The sequence below is a fragment of the Phragmites australis genome, chromosome 2 (assembly GCF_958298935.1).
Source record: "Phragmites australis chromosome 2, lpPhrAust1.1, whole genome shotgun sequence".
NCBI classification, from domain to species: Eukaryota; Viridiplantae; Streptophyta; class Magnoliopsida; order Poales; family Poaceae; genus Phragmites; species Phragmites australis.
The window spans coordinates 47,188,766-47,215,694 of record NC_084922.1 but is presented as its reverse complement, the minus strand read 5'-3'; the positions used below and the strand labels follow the sequence as shown (position 1 = coordinate 47,215,694).

The 26,929-nt window shown below is 45.2% G+C and overlaps 2 protein-coding genes and 1 pseudogene across 2 annotated transcripts; 1 reads left to right on the top strand and 2 right to left on the bottom strand.

Moving 5' to 3' along the window:
• Window positions 1-642: 642 nt before the first annotated feature.
• On the top strand, window positions 643-3,317 carry LOC133908270 (uncharacterized). Its single transcript, XM_062350267.1, has 10 exons — window positions 643-852; window positions 947-1,054; window positions 1,119-1,318; window positions 1,414-1,478; window positions 1,579-1,714; window positions 1,995-2,068; window positions 2,138-2,185; window positions 2,542-2,671; window positions 2,822-2,938; window positions 3,012-3,317. The coding sequence occupies exons 1-10, from the start codon at window positions 765-767 to the stop codon at window positions 3,315-3,317; spliced, it is 1,272 nt and encodes a 423-aa protein (XP_062206251.1). The 5' UTR covers window positions 643-764.
• A 2,513-nt stretch (window positions 3,318-5,830) lies between these two features.
• On the bottom strand, window positions 5,831-7,321 carry LOC133908269 (probable receptor-like protein kinase At5g20050; annotated as a pseudogene).
• A 7,633-nt stretch (window positions 7,322-14,954) lies between these two features.
• On the bottom strand, window positions 14,955-18,603 carry LOC133909347 (NAC domain-containing protein 35-like). The gene is made up of 3 exons (XM_062351740.1): window positions 17,932-18,603; window positions 17,528-17,796; window positions 14,955-16,875 (listed from the first exon to the last, which is right to left on the bottom strand). Exons 1-3 carry the CDS (start codon window positions 18,155-18,157, stop codon window positions 16,213-16,215), a joined length of 1,158 nt encoding a protein of 385 aa, XP_062207724.1. The 5' UTR covers window positions 18,158-18,603; the 3' UTR covers window positions 14,955-16,212.
• Between the last annotated feature and the right edge of the window lie 8,326 nt (window positions 18,604-26,929).

Here is a 26,929-nt window from a genome sequence, read left to right as displayed (position 1 = left end):
TACTTATATATTGGATTAAAAAAATTCACCAGGCACACTTAGTGATCAAATTCTAGCTCCGCCGCTGATTTTGAGAGCATCAGAACATAATTTTTTTTATTTTTAAATATATTGCTTGTTGGAAGGTTGATAGGTTAGTGTGTCTAGATTTGCATTTTTTTCAAAATGGGCATATATATTTACAATTTTTTATTTAAAAATACAAAAGTTCTGGAATTCTGTACGCAGTGGCCTAGCTAGCCCAGGGCACGAGAGGTAGCCCGGTGGGCAAGCCAAGCAGGCCCATCCCACTAGCAAGCAGTATCTAACCCAGTAAGACCATCCCCAACCATATTCCCTTCATTTCGTTCCCTTTCTGATTCCCTTTATTTTCTCTCATCTCCAACAGTTTTTCTTTGAGGAGAATCGCGAAAGGAAAGAAGAGAGAATCCCGTTCTGAAAGGAATGACTCTAAAAATCCGGTCGTGAAAGAAACCGCGAAGGGAAACCGTTGGAGCGCTGAAGGGAACGAAAATCCCTTCACGACGGAATTTTGATCCCCGAAGGGAAACGGTTGGGCATGGCCAACCCAAAAAGTGAGAACAGGAAGGGAAAACTAGCTCGCCCTTGTTTGTGCTGGAAGAAATTAGCCTGAACATGGAAGCTTCAAAGCTGCTAATGTTTGCACTTAGTAAACTTTGTTGTCGATCTGACCGGTTAACAAATGAAACTATCAGTTGTTGGGTGGACAAGATTCATATTTTACCTCAGTGGAATATGTTCTTATGCCTCGTGAATTTAGGCATGGAGGCACATACAAAGTGCTGAGGAATCTTTTGAAGGACAAGTTGGTGCATCATGATGCCACTAAATGTGAGTCGTTGATAGTTAATCATGATTATGGAATTTTGGGTTGCTAGCACTTAGCATCAAGTCGTTGTTACTTTATCGGTTCCGTTCCATACAGATGATGGATATCGACTCACCTACCTTGGGTATGACTTCCTTGCCATTAAGACCTTGGTTAATCGAGGAGTATTTTCTTCAATTGGCCGTCAAATCAGTGTTGGAAGGAGTCAGGTATGTTGCGTTCATAGTGTTTACTTTCTGGTTTAGCGATGTAGCAAGGGCATACAAAGTTATTTCTACTGTATTACATCCAGATATATTTGATGTTGCCACTGAGGATGGTACGGTGCTTGCCATGAAGCTTCATAGGTTGGGCAGGATATCTTTTAGGGCCGTCAAATCTAAGCGTGACTATTTAGTGCATCGAAGGAGCTATAATTGGTTGTACCTCTCACGACTTGCAGCCTTAAAAGAATTTGCCTTTATGAAGGTCTGTTTTCTTGATTATATTTCCATTTGATCAGGATATTTTAATTTACCTTTTTGTTTAGTTATCCTTGACTGAGTTAATACTTATATTTCCAGGCTTTAGGGGACCACGGGTTCCCTGTTCCAACTGCTGTGGATTGCAATCGGCATTGTGTGATCATGTCACTTGTGCAGTGATATCCACTGTAAGCATATATGTTATCATCTGTGTATTCTTGTATTAATCGAAGGGTATGCTCCTTGAGCAGAGTCTGATATAAGGTGCTTTCTGTTATGTAATGTTCAAATGAAAGAGCTACAAAACCCAGATGATGTTTTCGATACAATCCTTTGTCTTACTATTCGCTTGGCAGAGCATGGGCTGATACATTGTGATTTTAATAAGTTCAATATCATGGTATTTATTCTTTTGCCTTTATAAGTTTGTGTTGATATGCAGGTCTTAAATCCTTGACCATGCATAATACCAAAATTGCATTAACAGATAAATAAGATACTATGGAAACTTAATCAATTTTTTGTGGATCACCAAACTGGATCCATCCTTCGAATAATTGCTGCTGCTAATTTTCAGAATTTGGTTATTTGACATAGTATACAATTGTACATCCATATGGTATATAGCTTTATTTTATGTTTGTATATAATTTACTTTCACCAATGCCAATGTTATGCAGATTGATGATGATGAAAAAGTTAGGGTTATTGACTTCCTGCAGATGGTATCTGTATCACATCGTAATGCCCAGATGTATGTAGCTTACTTGTAGTAGATTGATGGTGTCATCTATTTTTGTTTTAAATGAGTTTTGCATTGCAGGTATTTTGATCGAGATATTGAGTGTATCTACAAGTTCTTTAACAAGAGGTTTGTAATATATGCAGAAACCTTCCAAGGGTCTGTTTGTTTGAGTTTCTGCTTCTGGTTTTTCTGAAAAACTATGCTTTTGATTTTTCTAAAATGCTGCTTTTGTATTTTAGCTGTTGGATTTTATAATAGTTTTTTAGCTTCTTAGCACACTCCTTCTCAGAAAAGTTACCATCAGCTAGTTTCTAGCTCATTTCCTCAGAAGCAAGCTTCTGGCTTCTCCAGAAGCTATTTTTCAGCAAACTCGTTTGTTTGAGCTTCTGGGTTCTTGGCTTCTGCCTGAAACAAACAGACCCTAAATCATCCTGATTCGGTATCAACTTCTTTATTATTGAAATTTCTTTTCTTCTTGGTAGGTTTAATCTTTCATCAGAGAAAAGTGAAGAACAAGGTGGATCCGAAACTGATGGTGAAGATAATGGCAGGCCATCCTTCCTGTCTATAGAAAAGTCTGCTGGTTCCTTGGACAAGGAACTAGCTGTCAGTGTCTTTGTTAATTAGATTCATACCTGGTCATCTAGATTCATACCTGGTCTCTAGCTTAACAAAAACAATTTGAATATAGATGACCAGGTATGAATCTGCTTAACAAAGACAATTTGAATATGTTTCTTACTATGCAAGCTGTAAATCTAGTTAGAAGCCACAGCTTTTGCAATATATTTTGGCGATGTTTCTCACGACCATTCTGATGAGCCTGATCATAATCTTGCCTCAAAGGATTCTGGTGGACCTGGAACTTTTTCTGAAGAGGTTAGTAACCCATTCATCGAAGTGACTAGACAAACGTTTTGATGGACTTATCTTACATTGCTTCACTGCACAGCATGGAACAAGTTTTAGTGGCGAGAACAGATTGAAAAGCCCTCCCTCCGGTAGCAATGGCAATGCTATGGAACCGCTTGAATCAGGGGGCAAGATGCTTTCCCAGGGTGATGATGATAATGACCCATCGGAAGATGCTGATGATGAGGAAGACGCTGCGCTCACAAGACAACTGAACAAGCAAAGGAAAAAGGCAATAGCAGCGGCCCATGGGCGGAGAAGGCCTGTGTCCTCCAGGAATGCCTACAAGGACATGGGGAAGGGCACCATGAACTCCAAAATCCAGAGACAGGCATGCAAGGGGTGATGGTTGGTCTGCGGTGCTTCTTGCAGCAATGTTAAGATGGTTCAAGCGTAGGTTCGTACGGCTGTAAAATTGAGGGAGTCATTTTTTTACAAGCACTATGGTTGGTAGTTTTTCTAGTATACTTTTCTGTTACACAGTTTTGATCATCTGAGAGTGATGCTTCTGTTATGACCTGCTGAATATCTGGGGAAAAAAATGTTTGGCTGCCTATTTAGTGCAAACTGTAGTCCCATCCTGGGTGTGGTGGTATCTCCTTTTCCTGAGGCACATCTCCCAGGTATCTAATCTCTTTTTTTTTCTTTTGCTTTTTTACATGCATTGCAGTCCCGTTGTCAATGTTGTCCTATTCGTGCACTAGCCGTCGTCGTAGGAATGACTTGCTGAAGTTCAGCGCCATCTGTCTGCTGAAGTTCAGATGCCCATATCGCGTGCCGCATAGCCGAAATGACAGTATCTGCCGAGCGCGAGCACCGGACGTACGGGCTCTGATCGCACGCGTTCTGCCCTACGCGCGCGCGCGCACCGGGAGGCAACCCAACAGCCAGCAAACTGCGAAATGCATGGTGATTCCCGCATCGCGGTCTCGGCTTCCGCAGACACGCCCCCGCACCGCCCAGCCTCCAGTACATGCAGCGCGCGCGGGTGCGGCCCCATACGGCCGTCGTCTTCGCGGCGCCACGGCTGGTTCGGCTCCTTCCATGGCAACTCCCTGTGGACCCGCGCTGACCGGCAGCGCGAGAGGATGCGCGCGCACACGGCACAGCAACTCTTCAAACCGTATAAACGCAGGCCTGGCTCGACCACGCTCGGATCAGATGCGCTTCCATAGTTGGCCGCAGCACACGAGCCGCTACCGCCCGCCGCGCGGCGAATCACTCTGCTCGATAAAGTGTCCACAGCACTGCAGAAAGCTGTCCTCAGTATGTCTCAGAGTCTCGACGTGGTCTTACAAACATCTATCTACTCACACTACAACACTACATAGCTAATCAGTGCTCGCGCAAAACCGCACGTAGGGGTACACTGCATCTTCTGACTGTCTCTCACGCGTCTGCTACAGCTTTCGGAGTACTCAGGCGCTCGATCGCGCTATAGTTCACTGCCATTGCCACCGGTATCGGATATATCGAATAAAATTCAAATAAAATACAGTAAACATAGTAAAAAAAGTGGTCATCGTTAGACCCGGTAAACATGATATATCGTACATACCGAGCCGAAAATTTTCCCTGTGGAGGCCTTAAGGGTAGGGGAGAAGGGAGCAAGGTGAAAATACCGTCATAGTAGAACTGAATAATGGAAGGGCATATCTGCAAGTATGTATCGTACCCTAACCTCCGTCGATCTGGTCCTCATGGTTTGATCCAACGGTCCCTTGCGCCCCATGGTCAGTTTTTTCAAACTAGCCCCTAACTGATTCACGATCCGATATTTTCACTTCACCCCCATTTGGATCACGACAACTAATCGCGATCCAGTTTTTTCAATTTTGCTTCCTGATTTGGATTGCGACTGCTAATCGTGATCTAGCCCCTGGATTGGATCGCGATCCATATTTTTACACTTTAGACCCTGTTTTTTACAGATTACTCCTCCGCTTCCCGTCACTCGCGCCTCCGCCGCCCGTCCGTTCGCCGGACATCAGACGCCGCCCGGCGCGCTCGTCGAGAAGCCGTTCGGAGCTGGTCAGCTGGCACGCTCCGTCGCCGTCGATCGGTTAAGGAGGATTCGCTTTGCAGATTTGCCTTCCTGTTCATTGACGGATAGTCTTGCTCTCTCTCCCTGCTCCTCCTCCCGCCGCGCGTGCTTTCGCCGGCGCTTGGCGCACTCGTTGAGCAGCGCTCGGTGCTGGGACGCACCTTCGCCGTCGTTGGTGAAGGATGACGCCCGGCTTGGGTTGGGGCTGCTACAACCAGCCTGAGAAAAAGAGCCCATACTCGGGGGCGCATTTTGCATTTTGGGCTAGATGTGAGCAGTTCCGCGCCGAATAGGCCCATCTGTGGTTTGGGCGCTTTACGTTGATCACTGGTGGTGGACGCGCTGCACGGCGGTTCTACGGCGTTCCGGAATGCCTGGGGCCGCGGCCAGTTCCTGCCGCCATCCCGTGGGTGAGGACCAAGTCGAACCGTGGTGGTCCGGGGTGAGACAACGAGCTTGGCCTCCGCGGCGGCGCTTGCGGCTGGGCGAAGCTCTGCTTCATCTCCGCAATACTGCCCCAGAGATCGTCATCTCGGGCAGGCTCCTGCCTTGGAAGGAACATGCATGTCACGAAACGAGTCGGTTCAGTTCATCAGTTGTTGTCAGTGACGCGTAGCCTGGCAACGTGCAGTACAAGTAGATCTTGTTTCTCTTTTTTAGATAATCCAAACGTGCCCTTAATTCTCAAGAGCTGGGCTGGGAGCCGGACCGAGTTCGCTGACCGTGACTTTACTAATATATGGGACTATGAGTTACTGGTTTTATATGTCCGTGATAAAATTACGATAACATTAAAATTAGTGGATCAGAGTCATTTAGGGGTGCAATAGATCCGAAACATTCACGGTGGACAAGTGGCTTTCCGGCGGCATATCAGCCGCCACGCGCCCTTCTAGCATGTCCACAACAGTTGACATGCCGGGCCTCAAGTCCCGCCTGTGCTGGACGCAGCAGAGCGCCACCTTCACCACTGCCTCCACCTCGCCCTCGTCGACGCGCGCCGTGGCCGCGTCAACCACCTCCATTATCCCGCCACGTACCACCCTCTCCCGCACGACGCACGGGAAGTAGTCCCGCGTGAAGTCTGGCGTCGCGGACGCCGTGGCGTTCGCTGGCTCAAAGTTCCGACGCCCGCCGACGAGCTCAGGAGCGTCTCGCCGTTGCTGTACACGTCGGACTTGGCGGAGAGCGCGTTGACCCGGGGGCGCCATGTGCGCCTTCCCGCGGGTGTGACGCTGGTCAGGTCCCGGGCGATGGACATATATGGAGACGCCAAAGTCCGACACGTCCGCTCGGAGGCCGCCGTCGAGGAGAATGTTGGCCGGCTTGATGTCGAGGTGCAGGATCTGCCGCCGGCACTCGTTGTGGAGGTACGCGAGCGCCCTGGCGACGTCGACGGCGATGCGGCGCCTCGTCGGCCACGGTAGCCGGCGCCTCCTCTCCCCGCTGTCCAAGAGCCACGTGTCTAGCGACCCGTTCTCGAAGAACGGGTAGACCAGGTAGCGGCCGCCCCCGCGCAGGAGGCAGTAGCCGAGGAGGCGCACCAGCTGCGGTGCTGCACGCTCGCCACGACGCTGACCTCCGCGAGGAACTCTGCCTCGCCGCCGCGCTGGTTGCTGGTTATACATTTGATGGCGACCGCCGTGCCGTCGTCTCGTCAAGGTGGCCCCGAAAGACCTCGACGGAGCCGCCTCGCCCCACGGCACATCGGAAGTCCTCGGTCATGGCTCGGATCGGATCTCGCCGTACGAGAACTCCCGCGGCAGCTCTTGGATGCGGGACGTGGCCTGCTGCTGCACGTGCACCTGCACGGGAAGACGCTCTGCTTCTTCTTGCCGCACCGGTGGAGACGGAAGCGGTAGTGCCGGCGCAGTAGCTGCCGCAACACGAGCACGACGTCGTCGGAGCCAATCCTGCGCCAGTGGATAGAGCTTCCAGACGTGGTATACTTGTAGCGCAACGAAATTGCTGGTGGAAATGGAAGCAATGGGAGCGACTAGCGATGCTAACAAGGCAATCACTGCAGCAAGTACACCAAGAAAACCCCCGCAAACGATCTTCTCCCTGCGACTTGAGGAGGAGCATATGAACAGGCAAGCAATGGCACAGTAGGCCACTGATTCAACAGCTATCTGAGCGCCGACGCCGTCTTGGCGAAAGCCAGACACGATCACACAGAATATGATGAATACAACCGCGACACGTGCAGGACCCTTCCATATCTTGCGCAGCGCAGAGGCGAAGGCGCCGCGGCATCCTCGAGGAGGATCACCTGGATCAGCGCTGGACGCCTCCGGACCTGGCATGTCCGTACACACGCCACACGCACGCGCGCGCACGAAGATGCAAGCTGAAATCACAGGATTATTGGCAGGACCCTGAACTGCCGCTCTGTGGTTGGACAAGAAGGATTAAACTGGCCGGTGGCAGCACGCACATCAGGACTCCGAAACGAGTGGAACATCACAAGAACCTGGTAGCCATTCTAATCTCTCGCATGTTATACAAACTACTATGTCTAATACTCTCTAAAACTAATGTATATGCTTTGAATAGACGGGACCAGTAGTTCTCGTCCTGCCATGGCCTAAATAATTTGCAGGGCGCCCTTGACTGCTACTGCTTCTTTTCTTTTTTTTCTCGAAAACCCAGGAAGACTGCTTCTTTCAGCAGGAAACTTCTCATTAAACTTCAATCTGATCAGAGGCAGCCATCAATCAGTATGCACCTGTTTCCACTGGCTGAATAATTTGTACCAACATTTCACTGCATTATCAGGTAAAGGCGTCATGGGAAAGCTACTGCCGAGTAGTATAAGGCATCACTCGGCTCATCAAGAATTTTTGAACGTGGGTTCACCAACGAGTTAAGACTTGGAGGTCGTGTTGAATTGGTAATTGACAAAACTTCCCCACCAACATGGATGCAGAGTACCTAGATAGGGGGCTCATCCATCTCTCCCTTTTCTTCTTCCTCTCACTCCTCTTGCTCATCAGGCTTCCATTGGCTACGAAGCAAGAGGAGAGGGGGGCTCCAGCACCTGAATCCGCCCCTGGATGTGGCCATGTGGGGTAATCATATATAGGTTAATCTCACTCCCCTGTCTTGTTGACTGTAAATTAAGCCTTCCAGTTGTGCCACGTACTCGAGAATTCAATATTCCACTTGTCTATGTTGACTTCAAACGGGTACTTCCTGAAGCAATTTCTTGTTTGACTGACTGCATTATCCTTCTCTTCGTTCTGTTGCTATTCTTAAAGTCGCCTCTTGGCTGCTCTGTCAACTAGTACCAGGCATCTTTGTTTCGTTCTATGTATTCTTCCCCCAGAATCAGCCGTTTTCTGATCTCTACGATTAAAGCAACCGTTAGATCGCAGCCATTTGGCAAACCTCCAAAAAGACTAATCAGAGACATTAACGAGCCCGTGAGCCCTTACGGCACATCTTGGGCCTCGTTGTACTTTTTTATGTGGGCTTTTTGAACCGAGTACTTGCACCATTGCACGACTTAAAAAGCAAGCGTTGGGCTTTAGGACTCGTGCTGACTAGATGATGAGCCCAAAGAACTTTTGCTCGGTAAATGGGCAAAATCAGCGCCATTCCGAGCAGATCCTTAGATTGAAGAAGCAGGGCAGAGAGCACAGACACACGGGGACAAGAACAGAACACATAGGACGCCGGTTCATTTTGGATGCTCTTACCTGCATCTTACTTTCCCACAGCAGGCTAGTGCTAGTGTACCCTGTCAGATACTGTAGTTTCCTGCAGCGCTGCTCTGAGAATAATTTTGTTCTATCAGGTGAACTGAACGCATGTTTCAGTTCGTAACAATAAAAGTATGCTCCAGCGACAATAGAAACCATATATATACCCATGCATGCATTTCGCTCATGTGAAGCAAATCTGCAAATGTCGTGGTGCTAGTGACAGCAGCTAGATTGCTCCCTCTTTAACTGATGGATATTGATAGTAACCATGGCAAATTTACGCTCCGCCGCCAAGTCCAGGCACCGAGTTTTGCCGCGAGGACAGTGGGACGGCCATGGCGACAAGCCGGAGAACATTCCACCAGTAGAGCTTGCAAGCCATCTGCGCCAAGGTTATCAGGATCAGTATACTAGGTAGGATCGTTTTTTGTCTGATAGGATCGAATAGCAGTATCGGATTGTAGAATCGTGATTCTATCAGATTTTTAAAAATGCATATATTCTACATAAAAATTAAAATAAATTTAAAAATAGAAGTCTATAATATTGATTTTGATTAATTGAATTGAATCTTTAAACTTGAGTGTACTCGTTCATGTTATTTTCAGTTCCAACTTAATTTTAAACAATACTTAATCAAAATCAACATTTAAAACTCCCAATATATTAATTCTTACCTTACATAACACACCATTCCATGTAAAGGGTAAAAACATGTAAAATTAAACTGATAAAACTTAATTACTCATAGATATTACCCGATTTAAGATATTGATGGAGTATGTTGCTAGGAACAGGATCCTATATATGATCCTACTAATTAATTTGGTGGGATCGTATATAATTTTTACCTAGTATCAAGATACTATAAAATTAAGATCACGGTGGGATTAGTATCATTTTGGTTTCGTAAGAACATAGGATCCTAAGATTTTAGTATACATATCGGGATCTAAAAACCGTGATCTGCACCTCAACGAGTGATCAAGATCGCACGTTCTCGTGTTAAGAAAGGGCGGTGCTGGACGGAAGCAAATTTTATAGGACCCTGTCCTACGAAAGACCCTCTCTCATGTGATAACACGTGTCCACTTTTTCCCTCTCTTCTTTAACCTAATCATTAGATCACATGATATATAGTATGGATAGGATCTCACAAGAATCTTTATAGACAGAGTCCTATATAATTTACTTCCGCGCTGGACCCGGCTTGGACACCGGTTATAAGACCACCTACAACAGCTCCTGTAAATCACTATGCTGGTAGTACGGGAGCATTTTTGCCGATCGAAGCGAGTGGCAACTCGCTCCAACAGAATCGGCATCGAGGTCTACAGTGAAGCCGCTTCGGTCTAGCGCCCGGCAAAACTACGGACGGAAGCATCACCCCTTTATTACTGTTCACTGAGGTTGACGTGTGGGTCCGAGGAGAGGAGGAGAGTAATTGAAGGTAGAAAATAGGTAGCTGCTGGAGATAAAAAAAAAACAGATGATGTTGTAATAATATTAAGGGATACTATAATAATATTATAGGGACAGATTTTTAAGTATTTGTTGGAGATGGTCTAACTGCCATTTATGTGACTTGGGTATGTCCTAGTGCCCTACTGCACAGCGGACTGCTGTAACGAAATCTCACCGCCGGGAGTGAATGGAGTCGCCCTCCGCCTGTTCGTTCATCATCCAACTGTCACTACCATAGAATTAGTGAAAAGAGACGAGCTCCATGACCTATATGCATGATGAAGTTACTAATGGACTGCAGGTCGCGGTTCAGTTTGATGCATATTCTCGTGACTTAGCTTGTATCGGTTGCGACTTGTGACTTGCCGCTGAAACCAGCTAGAGCTCGGCTGCTCGCAGCTGTTAGCGGTACTGCATGTCTGTTTCTAATCAGTTCAGTTCACTTGCAGGGTGATCAAATGTGTCAATATCAGTGTAGTTATTTAAGAGTTTTGCGATACACACATTTGTAGATGATGGTAGTAGCCCGAAACGACATAGTACGAACGGCCGATTTAGATGAGGCCATGCACAGTCATTTGTCATGTCACTAGTATATTTGACCATACTTCCTAGACTTCGGCCACCTCAAAACTCGAAACTTTTCGAGCAACTGTGTGAACGAGACAGCACCCGTGAGTTTTGGGGAGAGGAATATGGTTTAGGGTTTTCAGAGTTGAAAGGGAGGTTGTGGTGGTGATCGGACCAGTGATAGACTGCAGCGTGGTGGTGTGGCGAGGTGACGGTGGTGGTGCCCAGACATGGCCAAATGGGCCGTTCGTGCCGGTCCGGCACGGGCCCGACTCGGCACGGCCCGGCCCAAATGGTCATCTACAGTAACGGGCCGTGCCGTGCCGGCCCGAGCACGATTTCGGCCCGACGGGCCAAAATAGATTAAAAAAATAAAAAAAATGAAAAAATACATAAAAAATATATAGAAAATAGATTAAAATATAAAAAATAGATTAAAAATATTTAAAAATAGATAAAAAAATATTTAAAAATAAATAAAAATATTAAAAATATAAATAAAAAATAGAAAATAGTGCCGGGCCGGACCGTGCCGGTCCGGGCTGGGCCGTGCCCGTGCCGGCCCGACTTGACAGGGCCGTGCCGTGCCGGCCCGTCGTGCCGCGCGCTCGGCCCAGGCACGGCCCGTGGCGTCGTGCCGTGCCGGCCCGGCCCGTCGGTAATCGGGTCGTGCCGTACCTGGGCCGTGCCTCGGGCCGGCCCAGTAGGCACAGCCCATTTGGACGTCTTTAGTGGTGCCGACACCGTGAGCGATGTGCGAGGTTGACATCAGGGATAAAAAAAATTATAGTGGTTAGCGCGACAACGGGGTGTTATCGAAGATGGATGAAGGCAGGGTGGGGCAAGGCAGGGTAGGCGCGAGCTTGTTGGGGGGGGGGGAGCATGATAGAAACAGTAAAGTATGACCGTACGGTTGTAACTTATCGACGGAAAAAAAAGTATTTTTATGCGACTGAAGAATAACAACATCCATATTTGACACTTGACAGATAAGGAACCCGTGCTGACGTTAAAACCAAGCCCGATCCCAACAACTCGGATCAACGCGCGCTCCCGGCCCCCCAGGCTCCCACAGTCCCCCACTGTCGCACGCCACGCACCGCGCCACGGTTCTGCGCGTGGACACGGTCGGCCCGACGCCGCCTGCTCTTTTGGCTGGCGCGCGCGATGGCGCGTCGATCGGGACGTTTCCCCTCACGAAGGCGCGGTGGCGCTGTCACGGCCGCATGCATGCTCCTCGCAACCGATCTGGCATGCGCCTTTCCGCCTCCGCGCGACGCTTTTCCTCCGTACATAAGTGCGTGCGATCGCGCAGTTTCCTCCCAAGAATTAGCCATCCATCAGTACCAGATCATGCATGGTCCCTGAATTGACGCCCAACCACAGTACACGTTCTCCTAGAGTAGGCGCACATCACCAGAAAAGTTGCGTCATGGCATGGATGGATCGATGAGCATACAGCATGCAGCTCCAAGTTTCAACGAGCTAATCATGCCCCATGCAACACGGCCGGGGCGCGGTAACCGCGCGTGCGCAAAGGCTACCCCTTTATTACCTCGAAAAGCACACTTTTTCCTCCTAAGCCCGCACATATATAGTTAATCATCAGCGGCTGAGACGAACCTGAACCTGAACCTGCTCGCTCGACGCACGCGTGTGGCGTTGGAGAGCGAGTGATCATGGCCAGCGTGGGCCTCTAAAGCGTTCGAGGCGGGCAAATGGGAGGGGATCCATCTGAATTGCGGTGGAGGTTGTGGTGCTCATCATCATCATGGCTCCTGACGATGGATGGACGATCCATGGGCGCCAACTCGATCGGCTTCAAGAAGGGATCAATGGCCCGGCCGGACCCGGCCGGCTTGCTCACGCGGCGACGTGTCAATCGTCGTGCGGCTTTTAGTTTGGAGCGTAAGCACGCGTGCGAGTGTAAAAGCGCGTACGGATTTGTTCCAATCCTATATATCCTTTAGAATCTGTCATCGTCCGTTGGTTAATAACGATGGATCATGGTGGAAACACAGAGGAGCGTGGTACGAAGAACAAAACGTAGTCCATAAAGATAGTCTTCTGGCCTCACGTACATTTCCTTGACCCATCAAGCTTAGAACGTAACAAGCTGGAACGCGCGCGTGAAAGGGCAATCTTGATTGTAATCTACTAATCTTCATCTATAAATTTGTGTCGAGACATGGCATTTTTCGATTTGCACGAATTTTAAAGCACAACCTGTTTTATGTCGGTTTGCACGCACAAGAATGGCTTTAATAGATATATAGACAGTAGCATTACTATTTATAAATTTTATTATTATTTTTCAAATAATGCGCAAAGATGTTATTTTTCACTTGTTCTTTGACTGTTATTTTGTAAAATCAATTTAGCGTATCATTAAAATTGCCCTTGGAATTGATACACCTAGAAACATCAGCCACATGATAGACGAATGGGTTATAGGTGTGGGCCAACTTAATAAGAATAAAATCTTATCAGTGTAGTAGCCATTTGTTAGGCTATATGGTTATACCGAAATGATATTATTTTGAAAAAAAAATCAATCACAACTTTCATGCAGTCACTTTTCAGAAGCACATACTGACTGAGATATTGGAGTCTGTTGCAGAAGGAGGAGGACAGGGATGTTGTTCGCAAGGCGTGCCATGTTTTGGAGGTTGTGAGATGGATTTTTTCACCAAGAATGGATGACGCTTTAGTAATAGACTCACCGGTAGCTGATTTGTATGCCATGGAGTTTCTGAACTATTTTTTTCTCCCATTCCGAATGTTTGCAGCATGATTGTAATAAGAAACCAAGTTGTGTGCACCAAGCAGTACATAGGCTGAAAACTCTATTTCCATTATCTAAAAATATATATGAATATATGTGTCCTAATTTCCCCGTCCCGCCGCCAAATTTATTGCACATATGCACACACTATGTAGTTAATTAGTGACTCTCCATTTGATTCCATGACGCTTTGAACACAGGAATTTTAGATGGAAACTTCATGGCAAAAAGTACAAATTCCCGTATGTTTTTTGTGGAAATTCTGAATTCCAATATACGGTACCCACGTTCATTACCCAAACTGGCAGCCACAATTGCTGGCAATGGACTTCACTTGCCTGCCGTCTACCTCCGTTACCACCCTCACTTGCACATGACCGCTCACATTCACAATACATGCATCTACACATGAAAGCGAAACACAAAACGGTCCCTGATCTTGCCTACTTCCATATGGCTGACGTTGCTACCTTGGTTATTACAATCTATCACCTCCTCTACCACCTTCCGGCTACAAGTCTCCTTCTCCATCTCTAGTGGCTCACTGTGACCGGATCCGCTGCCTCACCTCTCATACCACCCTTTCCTCGTCGCCTTGGTAACGGTGACACCCTCCACCCTGCTCTCCTGCAATTTGGCATCACCTCCGTATATCCCACTAAGATTTGGGCTTGGATAAATGTCAAAACCTAACCTTGTCCCACATCTCAACGAGGGTGTGTTTGGTTCGAAGAATATATCTCGATAGGATATGCCTATTTAGTTTTTAAAGGTGTTTGGTTCAAGGGCATGTATGGATGGGGTGACCAAATGTTGGATGAGCCCATACACGAAAAATGTTGGACGAAGCCATCCATGTTCTGGATGAAATTTATCTCTGCTGATATGGTATATTCCAGATGGTTAGAGTAAATACACTTTTTTGTTAGCACGTTTTAAATTATATATATTATCTCCTAAACCGTTTATCTGATTTGCAAACCGATTGTACCATTGTATTCATTGCAATTAAATCAACAAAATAAGATCTCGCATGATTATATTTTGATAAAAAAAACTAAATATATAACAAGCGGATCCCATAAAATTTAGCTAACCCCATCAAAGTTCCATTTGTCCAACAAAATAAGAAATTGAATCATCCTATTTACAGTATCAAACAAGAAATTGAATTGTCATATCCAACAAAACATGGATAGACATATCACATCCAACTTGTCCTCCGACCAAACGCATCCTGAGAGTCTATAGCTAGAAGAGATAATCACTAGGAGCACAAAATTTGACAAGATGCTATGGTAAGCAAGGGTGATTGAAGTTTTGCTAATTCCCAAGCAAATAAATACAAGGAAAATACTATTGTCATCCAATTAGATTTTCTGATCGAAGCTCAAAAAAGAAAACATGAAAACAAATAGTAATAGACAGATAATCAGATATACGGGTAACTGTAGAAGTGTGGAATAATCTATCCCATCAAGCTTGCATACATTCATTTGTTCTTTTCTCCAATCTGAGACTAGCTAGCTTATAGCTGTTGAGTGTTGATTCATCTCTATGAGACTTGATATCAACTTATACAGCAGGTACAACTGGCATAACCAACAAGTACCAAAACAAATCAAACTAGCGATCAGCCTCTACCAATAGACTGTCATGCCCAAATGCCCATGCCCAATCTATCAAAGCATCATCTCATGACATTATGACAGAAGGAACCACCTCACCCATTTGAGCCTCCTTTGCGTCCCTATCTTCGAGAGTCCAAACAGGCAAACTCTCACCATTGATCGATCGATCGAGCGAGCCCAGCACACACCAGACACGTTACGGCCAGCATGAGCAAACAAGGAGGAATAATAATCATTTACTACAGTCGTAGAAATCTGGTGGATAGTCCCTGAGACCCTGACAAGAGAACACTGTGCGTGGCAGAGAGAAAGGACAAACCCTGCCATCACATGACTACTGCCTCAAACTAATCAGTCCTTCACATCTCTCTGACACAGTCCTGCATCTGCACAGATCGATAGATGCACACGCACCCGGCCGACATCCACCCCTGCAGGTCCTCTCCCAATGATTCCAGGGAACAATCTCTGCCATGGTCTTTTCCCAATCATGCAACCAGCCGGCATAATTTCATGCGCAGTGCAGTGTACAAGTCAGACAGTTAAAAAAGAAGCACTTTTGGCTAGACAAACATTTGCAAGTACGTGCACCCCATTCTTGCGCACCATGACGTGATGGCTCATAGGAGTAAAAAATGAGTGGAGCGAAGCAATTAACTGTCACATCGGTCAAGGGGAGGTTATTATATGCAATTCAGTAGGAATTACAGGTTACCTATCCTGAATTCTTGATCATACTAGTACAATTTGGTATGATCTATGGACTGATTAAGAAGGTCATAATTGTCTACAGTGATTATTTCCTCAGAATTAACTGTGAACAAATTAACCGCGAGAGAGAGAGAGAGAGAGAAGAGAGAGAGAGAGAGAGAGAGAGAGAGAGAGAGAGAGAGAGAGAGAGAGAGAGAGAGAGAGAGAGAGAGAGAGAGAGAGAGAGAACGCTACATGATATGGTTGATTGGTTGTACCACAATGATCGGAATGTGCCCCGCCATGCACGCGTGCGGGGCTGCGGCGTGCATGCGGTCGCTCATTAGCCGTCACTTGAATCCGGCACTGCTGTAATCTCTGGCCGCCGCATCAGTGATCTGATTCCAGTCCCAGATCTTGTCAGAGATGGCGGCCAGCGACATCGGCAGCGTCCCGAGCGCCATTGGCTGCGACGGCGGCGTTGGCACTGGGAGGAAGTGGCTGCTACCGCCGGCCTGGTTGTTGAAATATGCCGGAGGGCTGTGGTTCACCAGTGTGCTTAGCTCGTCGATGGCCGCAGCGGAGCTGCCCATGGAGGCCGCGTTCACCAGGCTGAGCAGCGAGTACGTTGAGGCGAATGCGTTCGTGTTCCTGGAGTGATCGTACATTGCAGCGGTTCCCTCTTGCTGATCGCCGGTCGCCGCCGCGGCGGAGCTCGTCGCGAACAGGTAGCCACCTGACGGCTTTGCGAGGAACTGCCGCGCCGCCGCCGCCGCCGCCTTGTGTGCCGGAGCGTCATCCGTGATGGCGGGTGGCGACGTGCACTCGCCTTGGAGAAGGTGCTGGAGCTTGGACGGGGTTGTGGGCGGTGTGGGTGTGGACGACGATGAAGCTTGCTTGTTGTCTTGCTGCGCCATGGCGCCGCGGGAGGGCGTTGCGCGCGCCGGGGAGTGATGGCAGTGGCCGTCGTCGATGCCGGAGCGCTTGTGCACGCGGCAGAGGGAGATTTCGGTCTGCAAATTAATGGACACGCATGAACAGATGCTAATGATCTGTGACTTCAATAATGAGGGAATAATTGCGAGCACGGATAACAAGAGGAAGCACCTGGCTATGAACAACCTAGCTTTAGCATGATGGATGCGCTTGAGCATGTATGAATAAGCTAGCTAGTTGGGATAAAATCAGAAAGGCAGAAGGAGGTGCTGCAGATGATGTCTCCCCATAAGTTTAATTCAGATCTGACTGATCGATTACATCTAGGATTGTGGAATCTAGGATTCTAGGTTTATATTTTCATGTATGATAGCATCTAGGGGGAAGTAATCGTACAGGGCGCCTTCTCTATGTGTGCCTATTTATGCAGATCCATGGCAGGAACACCAAGGTGCAAACGAGAGAAGATGAACAAACCCTAATAACTAGCAGATCAGAAAAGGCGCAAGCACCGTTGAAGGTAAATCCGTGAGACCAACTAGAAGCAAATTAAATTGAATCGAGCAAAATTAAAATCTCGCAACAACCAACTCCAAGCAAAACGACCCAAACCCTAGCTAGTTCTTGGCTTTGTCAATTGCTTGCAAATCAACTCGTCCCTCGCGCCAATTGAAGAAGGATGATGATGTAGCGTGCACACGAATACGCGACACGTGCAATTGCGCATACCTTGTGGTGGCGGTCCGTGTCGTCGGGCGGGAGGCGGTACTCGTTCATGATCCAGCTGCTGCGGACGCCCTTGGGCGCCTTGCCGGAGTAGAAGACGAGCGTCTTCTTCAGCCCAATAGGCCGGTTGTTCTCCGCCCGGATCATCCGGTCGGCGCCCGTCGCCTTCCAGTACCCCGACGCCGTCACCCGGTTCGGCCGGTCCCCGTTCCGGTACTTGCGGTCCCTCGGCACGTAGAAGAACCACTCCTTCTCCCCAATCGAGGCCATTGCTGCATGCACGCGCGTGCACAAGAAATCAGCCTTGATTTCTCTTGTTATGGATTAGTTAATCCGGAGGAGGTGTCCTGCAAGAGGTAATTGTTGCTGCAACTTTGATGGAAAGTGTTTAGGAATTAGGATCAGACCAGGGAGCTCCCAGGGGTCGTAGCGGTAGAGGTCAAGGACGGTGATGAGCTCGACATTGAAGCGCTTGCCCTCCACCTTCCGCCGGAGGTAGAACTCGATGAGCTCCTCCTCCGTCGGGTGGAACCGGAACCCCGGCATCACCAAGTCGTCCTCGTGCGCGTCGCCTCCCCCTCCTGCCGCCGCGGCGGCAGCGGCGCCATGGCCGTTCTCCTGTCTGCCGCTCATGGCTACTGCTGCTGCTGCTCCTTCGTCGCCGTCGTCCTCCTCCGCATATCTACCAACCGCGCGCTTCCTGGCTAGCTAGCTAGCTAGCTAGCACGAGCGAGCTCAGTGGCTGCTCCCTCTGGAAAAGCTAGGAGGAGTCGCTGCTCGCGGGTGCAAGTGGGGGGAGAGGAGATGAAAGGATAAGAGGTTAGTGTTTGGGACAATATATCGGCCAAAAGCAAAGCGATCAATCGACCCTGTAGCTCGCAAGCTGGTGTACGAATTAACCGGCCGGCTCATCGGTCGATCGAGTGATTAATCGCTGCTAGTCTCGGCCGGTCTCTAACCACTCGTCTGCACTCTACGCGCGCGCAGCAGGCGCACGCAATGCGATGAGCGAGGCCTGACGCCACGCCACACATGCGCACCACAAAGTGGGCGGCGGGAGGTGCGAGGGTTGTGAACTGCGGAGCCGAGGGGGGCCCCGCCGTAGGAGGAGCGGTGGACGATGGACAGCGGCGGCGGAGCCAGATAAATAGGGGGAGAGGGACGGCTCAGGAAGCGGACATCTATGGGCGGTTGCCGCCAGCATCGAATGATCTCCTTGCGTATGTCCGGCTGGGAAATTCGAAACCGCATGGACATCTACTTATTTCGATCATCCATCCCTCCTATCAGATATTTATCTATTTTTTGATTTTTTTTTATATACTCTATGGTTCTTTACTTAGTTCTATAACACAAATCTGAATGCAAATAAATAATCCCTATAAGCTATGTTTGTGCATGCATATGTGAAAAATTCACAACCATATCCGGCTACTGGATTTCCTTTGTTTTCACTGATGTCGTCTTTGGTCGATCTCTAGTGACCTTGTTGGCACCTGGTCTTGTCACACAAGCTGTACATTACGTAAGCTACTATTAGCTAGCCTTTTCCACGTTTATGTACAATGGAAAACCAGTAGTAAAAGAAAAGATGATGAAGAAAAGCCATCGTGTATGCAGCCATTTGTGCTTCTTTCATAGGACAGACTCATCTTCCTTCCAGTGGTTGTTAACTTTGTCATGTGTGCACAGATCTCTGCGTGTTTCTCTGAAACTCTCTCTTGGATTCCAATTCCACCTGCATGCGCGCGGGTGCATAGAGGTGCATGAAGCCACAGTGCTGCATGTCTTTGGAAGGCAGTGCGATGCTTCTCTAGCATTCCTTTCCACTGCCACTTTTGCACAAAAGGAGCTACAGGTAAAGCAGAAAAGCATGGGCGGGATTAAACCAGGAACTGTCTGTGCATAGTATTTCCGCTAGGTCGTGGGTATTTATGGCCCCCATGAATGAGTCACTAATCATCAATCCGTACGTCTACACAGGTTCAAAATATTTTAGAAAGTACTCCTTCAGAAATATTAAGCGTCTTTTATATTTTAGAAAAGTACAATGGTTCGTTATAATAGAACCTCATAAAATACTTAAGATTTAAGATTTAGAGGTGATTGATGTGCACATTTTGATCATATTTTCTTAGTATATTTCTCTACTTAATCAAAGTCTTGCCCAAAGTTATTTTTCTTATTTTTTCTCAAATTTACTATATTTGTTAATACATGTGTGGCCATTCATAGTATAATATTTCCTTTTCTTTTATCTCCGGACTCCCCAGAGAGACCTAAATTAATGTGGATGCGAAAAGATAATGAAACGTTGCAAGATAGTGGTACTTGTAAATTTTATTATAACTAGCAAGGTGATCCATGTTAATAGCATGGCTAGCCTCGCTGTAATATTTTATCATGATAATCTTTGATTAAAATTAGTCTCTTTAGTTTTTTATGAGGTTAGTGTCATTTAGTTACAAAACACATAAATTTAGAAGAAAAAATAAAAATTATATTAATGGAAAAGAAATTTATTTATATATATATTGGTTCGATTCATATACTTTTTGATACACTATCAAAATTGTGCGTCATGTGTAGTCAGACCAAACAAAATCAGAATAGTTTGCGCCTTGCCTGCTGCTTGCTTGATGTGATGACCTTGAACTACATGGTGCTTCTTAATCTATTATCTTAGTAAGAATTTTGATTTTTTGATTTTTTAATGGATTTTAGCTATTGATTAATTATATTTTACATGGACTCTTTATTTAGGTATTTGATTTTAATAATAATTTGTTTTTTATAAGACTATATTTGATATGGGTCCTTATTTTTTCTATTCTAATCCCAATTTTAATTATTATTTATTATATTTTATCTTGACTCTTTATTTAGATATTTTGCTTCCCAAACCGTGGGGAAATCTAAATGCTAATTTTTCATAACTTTTAATTTCAAATTTAGGTATTTATTAATCGTATTTGACATGGACCCTTTCGTTTTTAAATTTAGATATTTATTAATCGTATTTGATATGGGTTTTTTTTAATCTAGACCGTTAGATATTCATAACAATGAGTGATCTAAATACTTTTCTTTTTCCCGATTAACGTGGTAATTTTATGACCTTGAGAGCGAACATGATGGCTCATTTTTCCTCCAAATAATAATACAATAGATGGTATATGTGGGTAATTTAGAAGCATCTATTTGGGTTCTTTTGATTAATTAGTTTTTTTATAATAGCAGAGGTGGGTAATTTAGAATCATGTATTGGGTATTTTGGGTTAATTTTTTTACAATGGCAGATGTGAGTAATTTAGAAGTATGTATTGGGGTACTTTGAGTTAATTTTTTTATAATGACAAATGTGTGTAATTTAGAAATATAGATCCAATGTCTATTAATTGTCGGATGTTTTGCTTCTTTTTTTTTTTGAGAATTTCTAAAAAAAATTAGCACATCTCGTCTGAGGATTAACTTGGAGGCTTAAAAGCCTCCCATTAGTAATAGTAAGATAAGATAGGTCGATCGATATGATGATCAGCGAAGTGAAGTGGTGAATGACACCAGATGTTTCCGTTCTATATGGATGCCTTGTGCCGAGGAAATGATACATCACGAATCATAAGGGGAAAATTTCAGTGCAAACCAATTATTCGGTGCAAACCGTGAAAACTCTCTAAAAAAAACATGTTTAGATGTACTGAAAAAATCTAAAAAAAATAACACATGTACATAAGGGGGTGACACGCATGCATATAAAAATTCAAGGCTAAACACTTTTTAGTTCATGAGATATAAAAATAACAAATCGGATTTACATGAGGGGTGATACTGATTTTTGTCATTTTTGTCTTTTTCTTTCCGATTTGTCATTTTTATATCTCATGAACTAAAAAGAGTTTAGCCTTGAATTTTTATATGCATGTGTGTCACCCCTTATGTACATGTGTGATTTTTTCCCGATTTTTTCAGTGCATCTAAACATGTTTTTTTAGAGAGTTTTCACGGTTTGCACCGAAGAATTGGTTTGCACTGAAATTTTCCCCCGAATCATAAATACACTTTTCATTGATACTTTTTTGCAACAAATATAATGGTAAAGATGGACGGCTTCACTTTAAACTTTTGAAGAGAACGTTATTATCTAAAAAAAACTTTTGAAGAGAAGGATCAGAAGAAATTCAGAGTCCGTGACCATCGAGTGTGTCGACCATGGTTGAAAGTAGAAATGACAAAGTAGCAAGTTCCAGGAATTGGACAAGGCAGTATAGCATAGAATGGCCATGGTCATGTATATGCCATCGCTACAAAGGTAGCGGCCACACAAACCGGTCCCTACCATAGCCAGCTTAAAGCAAGGTTGAGATGGTTAGGTAGTTTTTATCCTACTTACACATCCCTCCGAACCCTATGTCTAGACGAAAAGTTTCAGAAGAAGCTTATCCCTCGTGACAGAACATAAGACACCGTTTGATCTCAGAAAGAGGAGGGGGGGGGGGGGGGATGTAGGGCTCAAGGCCTGGCATGCATGCATGCTGCACCTCCTTCTTTCTACTTACTGTCACCATGTTCTGTACTTTGAACCATCCATACTAGCTCACACGACAAGAAAACCAAAGTAGCTCGAGCTAATAAGCAGTTACAAGAACAGCTACTGCATTTTAACATGACAAATCAAAAAACTGTTGGAGTCATGCAGTGCATGCATTGAGGAAGGAGTCATAAGCACTGGAGGAGTCAAGTGATCCCCGGCCGGGACCACGATACATGCCAACTACCTACCTCATCAGACCGAGTCCCCATTTTTGCGAAACCTTTTTATTGATTTTCTCCATATCTCTTTCGTTTCCATGGATCTTTGGTTTGGTTCAGACCACACACACAATGTGTTTCAACACGACCTTTTTACATTTATTACGATCCTAACGATCGGTACACCACCGACAAGCAAGTTGGATGCAATCAGAGACACACATGTTGCACCGCTCCAATTATTAGATCAGACATATACCTTCTATCTGCTAGGCCCATGCGTGTGCCATCTCTCTCTGCCACTAAACACACGTCTCTCTCATGACTACTCCACATTAGACGGATTTTTTTGTCAGATAGATTTACAATTACAAATCTGTTGAGTATGGGTATGTTTGGTGGAACTCTAGCTCTAAGAATTCTTAAAGCTGTTTATCTCTAGCTCTAGAAATTTTTAAAGTTGAAGCTGAGCTATAGATAGATTAAGGGTCTTTAATTTAGACATCTTATTTTTATTCTAGACTGAAAATATATATTTAAATTAATTTATTTTATCATATAAACTCTAAATCATATATGGTTTTCGAAGCTGGAGCTCTAACAATCAGGGTCTATATGTCGATTTTTCCTAATTGTAGGACTAGCTATCTTCGCGACGTGTCAATCCATGCCTTATTCAGATATTGATCTAGTACTTCAAATAATACAATTTAACCTTGTAGATAGACAATAACCCGTTCATTAGAGAAGATAAAAACACTTATTTATATATTATTTCCAGCAATAATTTGAGCAATCATATTCTCTAGAAGTTTTACCCATAAAATAAGTTGAAGTTTGCCGGTATGAAGTCTGAACAGACAACAAGTAGAAAAAGTGGACATTTAGAGTCAGTTTGTTTTAGATTGCAGATTTCGAATCTGTAAGATAAAACGAACATGCTGAATTATAAAAATTAGATTGTACAATCTAACTTTCAGATTGTAACAATATAACAATATGTATTCCACCAGCTTCTACAGATTGTACAATATAGATTTTTATAATTACAATCTATAAAGTATTTTTTATAATTTATAGCTAAAATAAACAGATCTTAATCTCTTGTACTTATAAAAACCTACTGGTTTAAGAAAACTACAACGCTGTCGCGTCCTGACGACGTCCTGGCATTCCAGGACAACTTGAAAATGACTTGATTTGTTTGAAGGAAATAAAGAAACAGAAACATCCACATGAAAAGACAGTGCTATAGCTAGATGGCCATGAGATTAGACAGGGCCATTCTAGCTAGTAGGCCATAAAATCTGAATTAATTAGACCTCTTCCATGCATGATGATATTAATTTCTTCTGATTTCCTTTCCAAAAAATGAACTCCATTTTTCCTGTGCATGTCAACAAACAGATGGCTGTAATGATAATGTTCTTTGCAGTTATTTCTTTCTGAGAGATTCCTTTCGGAAAAAAATCTGAGCTATTTAGATGAGATTGTGTTGTGTTTGTCAGTTTCCTTTCTCTTCGTAAATACTTGCAGAGAAAAAAAATCTAGTAGCAACTAATAAGTCGCAATCTGATGGTGACAGGCACCGACGTTTTGCCGAGCTTTGCATACGAGCTTCTCGTACATATAAGATTTTGGCCATTTTTTCTGAAAAATATCTCTCTCTGTATATATAAATATTCAGGATCGGTCTTGAGATTTTAGTGGCCAGGGTAAAACTAAAAACAGAGCCAATTAAATATAAACATTAAAATATTTATATATCAATTACAAAGACAATATTTTGGGTAGAGTTTGCAGGCATTTACGATAAGCTGAAACAACTTGAAATGCGTCTGTTACGATAAGCTAGAACAACTTGGAATGTATCTGATCGGACGTATTCCAAGTTATTCCAACTGACGGTTGGATATATTTTAGATTATTTTAGCTTATTGTAAATGCTTGCGGGAACAAAATTATTATAAATTCTCATGGGAATAAAATTATGAGGGATCAAAGTACACGTACGTATGCTTACGTTAATACATGCTAGCTAGGTAGAGATACTCACTCTATCAGTTGTATTTGCATGCCTATGTACAACTTGCTACGTGCAGCTCTAGTTACTCACCGGTACATGCAGCAGGTATCTTGTAGTCATAGTATGGATTTGGAGCTATCTGCTCGCAGGTACTAGTACCACAGCTCAAACGCTGCACTAGTAGACAATTGTTTACTGCTAAATGACTAGGTTCATCTGTTGGTGATCGACCGACTGCGTGCTTCTGTGATTGGTAATGTGATCGGTTGGGTTTCATGACAGTGATGATTGGGCGCACGCGAGAGCCGCACCCGTACCATGCAACAGAGCTGGACCCATCGATCATCAAAGCGAGCAGGGACTTTTTCATATTTCAAACGTGTGATCTCAGCAAGGGTTTGATCCATTTGAGGTGGAGTAGAAATTATAGAGGAGAAAAACCAGTGACGAAAACTCATATGGCAACGGCTGACGCCTGTCCTCGATTGAAGCTACGCGCATATGGAACGCCTTGGAGTTGTGGTTCCGTGTAACGCAGAAAACTAGACTGTATGGATGGAATAAAACATGAAACAGGCAAACAACTAAATAGACTAAGCATGCAGGTAGGTCACTTGATTTTTTTGGACCGAAAAAACATACCACCTGCGTTCTACTATACGGACTGTTAGGCCTATCTACTATTTTGGGTTTAATTATATATGTTGTCGTACGAATTGTTAGATATATACTATACACAGGTATATGACGAGAGGCCTAACTTAGGAGGGGGCGGGGCGGCCGGCCGGCCATGTATATATTTGATCAAATTGTGAATTTCAGCCAATTCTAGGCTGCTATGCGCGCGAGTTAGCTAAAAACAGCACAGACACACAAGAAATGCAATTTCTAGAGTGAAAGCTACAACATGTTTTGACTATCGACCAGCATCTGCATGCATTTTTATTCCCCCTGAAATATTAAGATCAACATGTTGCTTTGCATGGCATCATGGATTTCTAATTTTCCATAACCAACCGAAAACCTTTCTCATCCACAAGAAACGACAGACGTGCATGCATGCTTGCCAAAGACGTTCGCTTAATGACAAATCGATCACTGCTGCGTTCAAGCAATCAATGAAGCCCTCAAATGTGCGCATCATTTCAAAAATGCTGTCCCTGAACCCTACCTGAGAGATTCCTTAGCTAGTAGCTAGCTAGCTCGGCATTGTCTGTGTATACACTCAGGGTATCCATGGGACCTCAATTATGTTGCTACGTGCTAGCTCCTCGTGAACGAAGAAACAAGCAGCTAGATGGACAAATCTGAAGCTCTCATGCATCATCAGTAATTTCTCTGGGCATCTCTCTGGCCATCAGTACCTGTACTCAGTGATTAACTATGTGAATAAAACGAAATATCCTTCGTTCATTGTTTGGACCTCTCATGCATACGTACGTAATAGTATTTTCAGATGACCAGATCTGATCCGTGGAAACCAAGCATGACATCGATCGATGTAAAGAACTATGGAACGGTCCTGTCTCTGTGCAGTCATGTGAGCTACGTAGCATGGTCCGTACTGACATCAGGCATTCAGACTGTCACAGTTGCACATGTGCAGCTTCTGCTCTACCTACGCAGCCAGCTGCAGACTAAGATATATCGATACGTGCGTCGTATGTATACGGATTGTTGGACCACAAACGTACGCATGCATGGGCGTATATATGTCGGTACGTACAGCTGGCTGTACGTATATGCATACGTAAACATACAGGAAAGTCGCGTCCATTATTTTGCTGGAAGGAGGTGCCTGACAGGTCAATGCATAATGCAGCGCTTGGCTCCAAATTAAGCGCCCATGCGGCTAAGGACGCGGATTTTCTGACTTATGTGGATCTTGAATCCGTATGTCAACGGATGTGCAATACCTAGTACGTCAGAGAATACCCGTCCGGCTCGGGCAAGTTACTTTTGGGGTAAAAACTTCTGGCAATATATTCCGGAACATGCAACTTTTGGACACTTGTTCTTTAATTTGTACAATTCCACTGGTACTTTAGTTTCACTGAATATTTCTCGATCTTGATGGCAAATTAAAACTGAGTGATCGGCCTGATCGCAGACAATCATATGCTATAAGTGTTGAAAAAAAAATGTTGAATTTTAATGTTCTCTTGGGCTTCTTTTGCTTGGACCGGTTGGCCCTTTGCTTTGTGTGGGCCGAGCCCATATGACGTTGGGTACAAGGGGCTCAGTTTGGCTAGGGCAGAAGGGCAGGCACTGGTTGAGCTCGGAGAGAGCCTGGTGACGGCTCGGGTAGAGCGGCGATGACGCAACCGCTCCCATGATTCCTGCAGGGATTGTGGGGAGTTGGAGGGTGGCGTAGTGGCTTCAAATAGGCTGACCTCTTTTTTCTGGGAATAGAGATGAAAAAAGATAATCCCCTCCGCTTCTCACTTCTCTCTCTTTGAATGGTTTTGCTGCTCTAAGATTAAACCGATTGGTGCTCGGTTCTGGGGGTTCAGAGCTTCGGTGCTTGGGGAAATCAAGTGGAGGAGCTATCTTGTTGGTGCTCATCGGAGCTATGAGTGCTGAGGCTCGCTCGCACGCACCGACGTGGTGCGGTAAGATCTTGTATCTCC

Coding starts and splice junctions, on each gene's coding strand:
- LOC133908270 (XM_062350267.1), top strand. CDS start 765: ATGCCTCGTGAATTTAGGCATGGAGGCACATACAAAGTGCTGAGGAAT. Junction 1,055..1,118: donor TCAAATCAGTGTTGGAAGGA/GTCAGGTATGTT, acceptor GGGCATACAAAG/TTATTTCTACTGTATTACAT. Junction 2,069..2,137: donor TCACATCGTAATGCCCAGAT/GTATGTAGCTTA, acceptor TTTGCATTGCAG/GTATTTTGATCGAGATATTG.
- LOC133909347 (XM_062351740.1), bottom strand. CDS start 18,157: ATGAGCGGCAGACAGGAGAACGGCCATGGCGCCGCTGCCGCCGCGGCG. Junction 17,797..17,931: donor CGACCCCTGGGAGCTCCCTG/GTCTGATCCTAA, acceptor GCGTGCATGCAG/CAATGGCCTCGATTGGGGAG. Junction 16,876..17,527: donor ACACGGACCGCCACCACAAG/GTATGCGCAATT, acceptor ATTAATTTGCAG/ACCGAAATCTCCCTCTGCCG.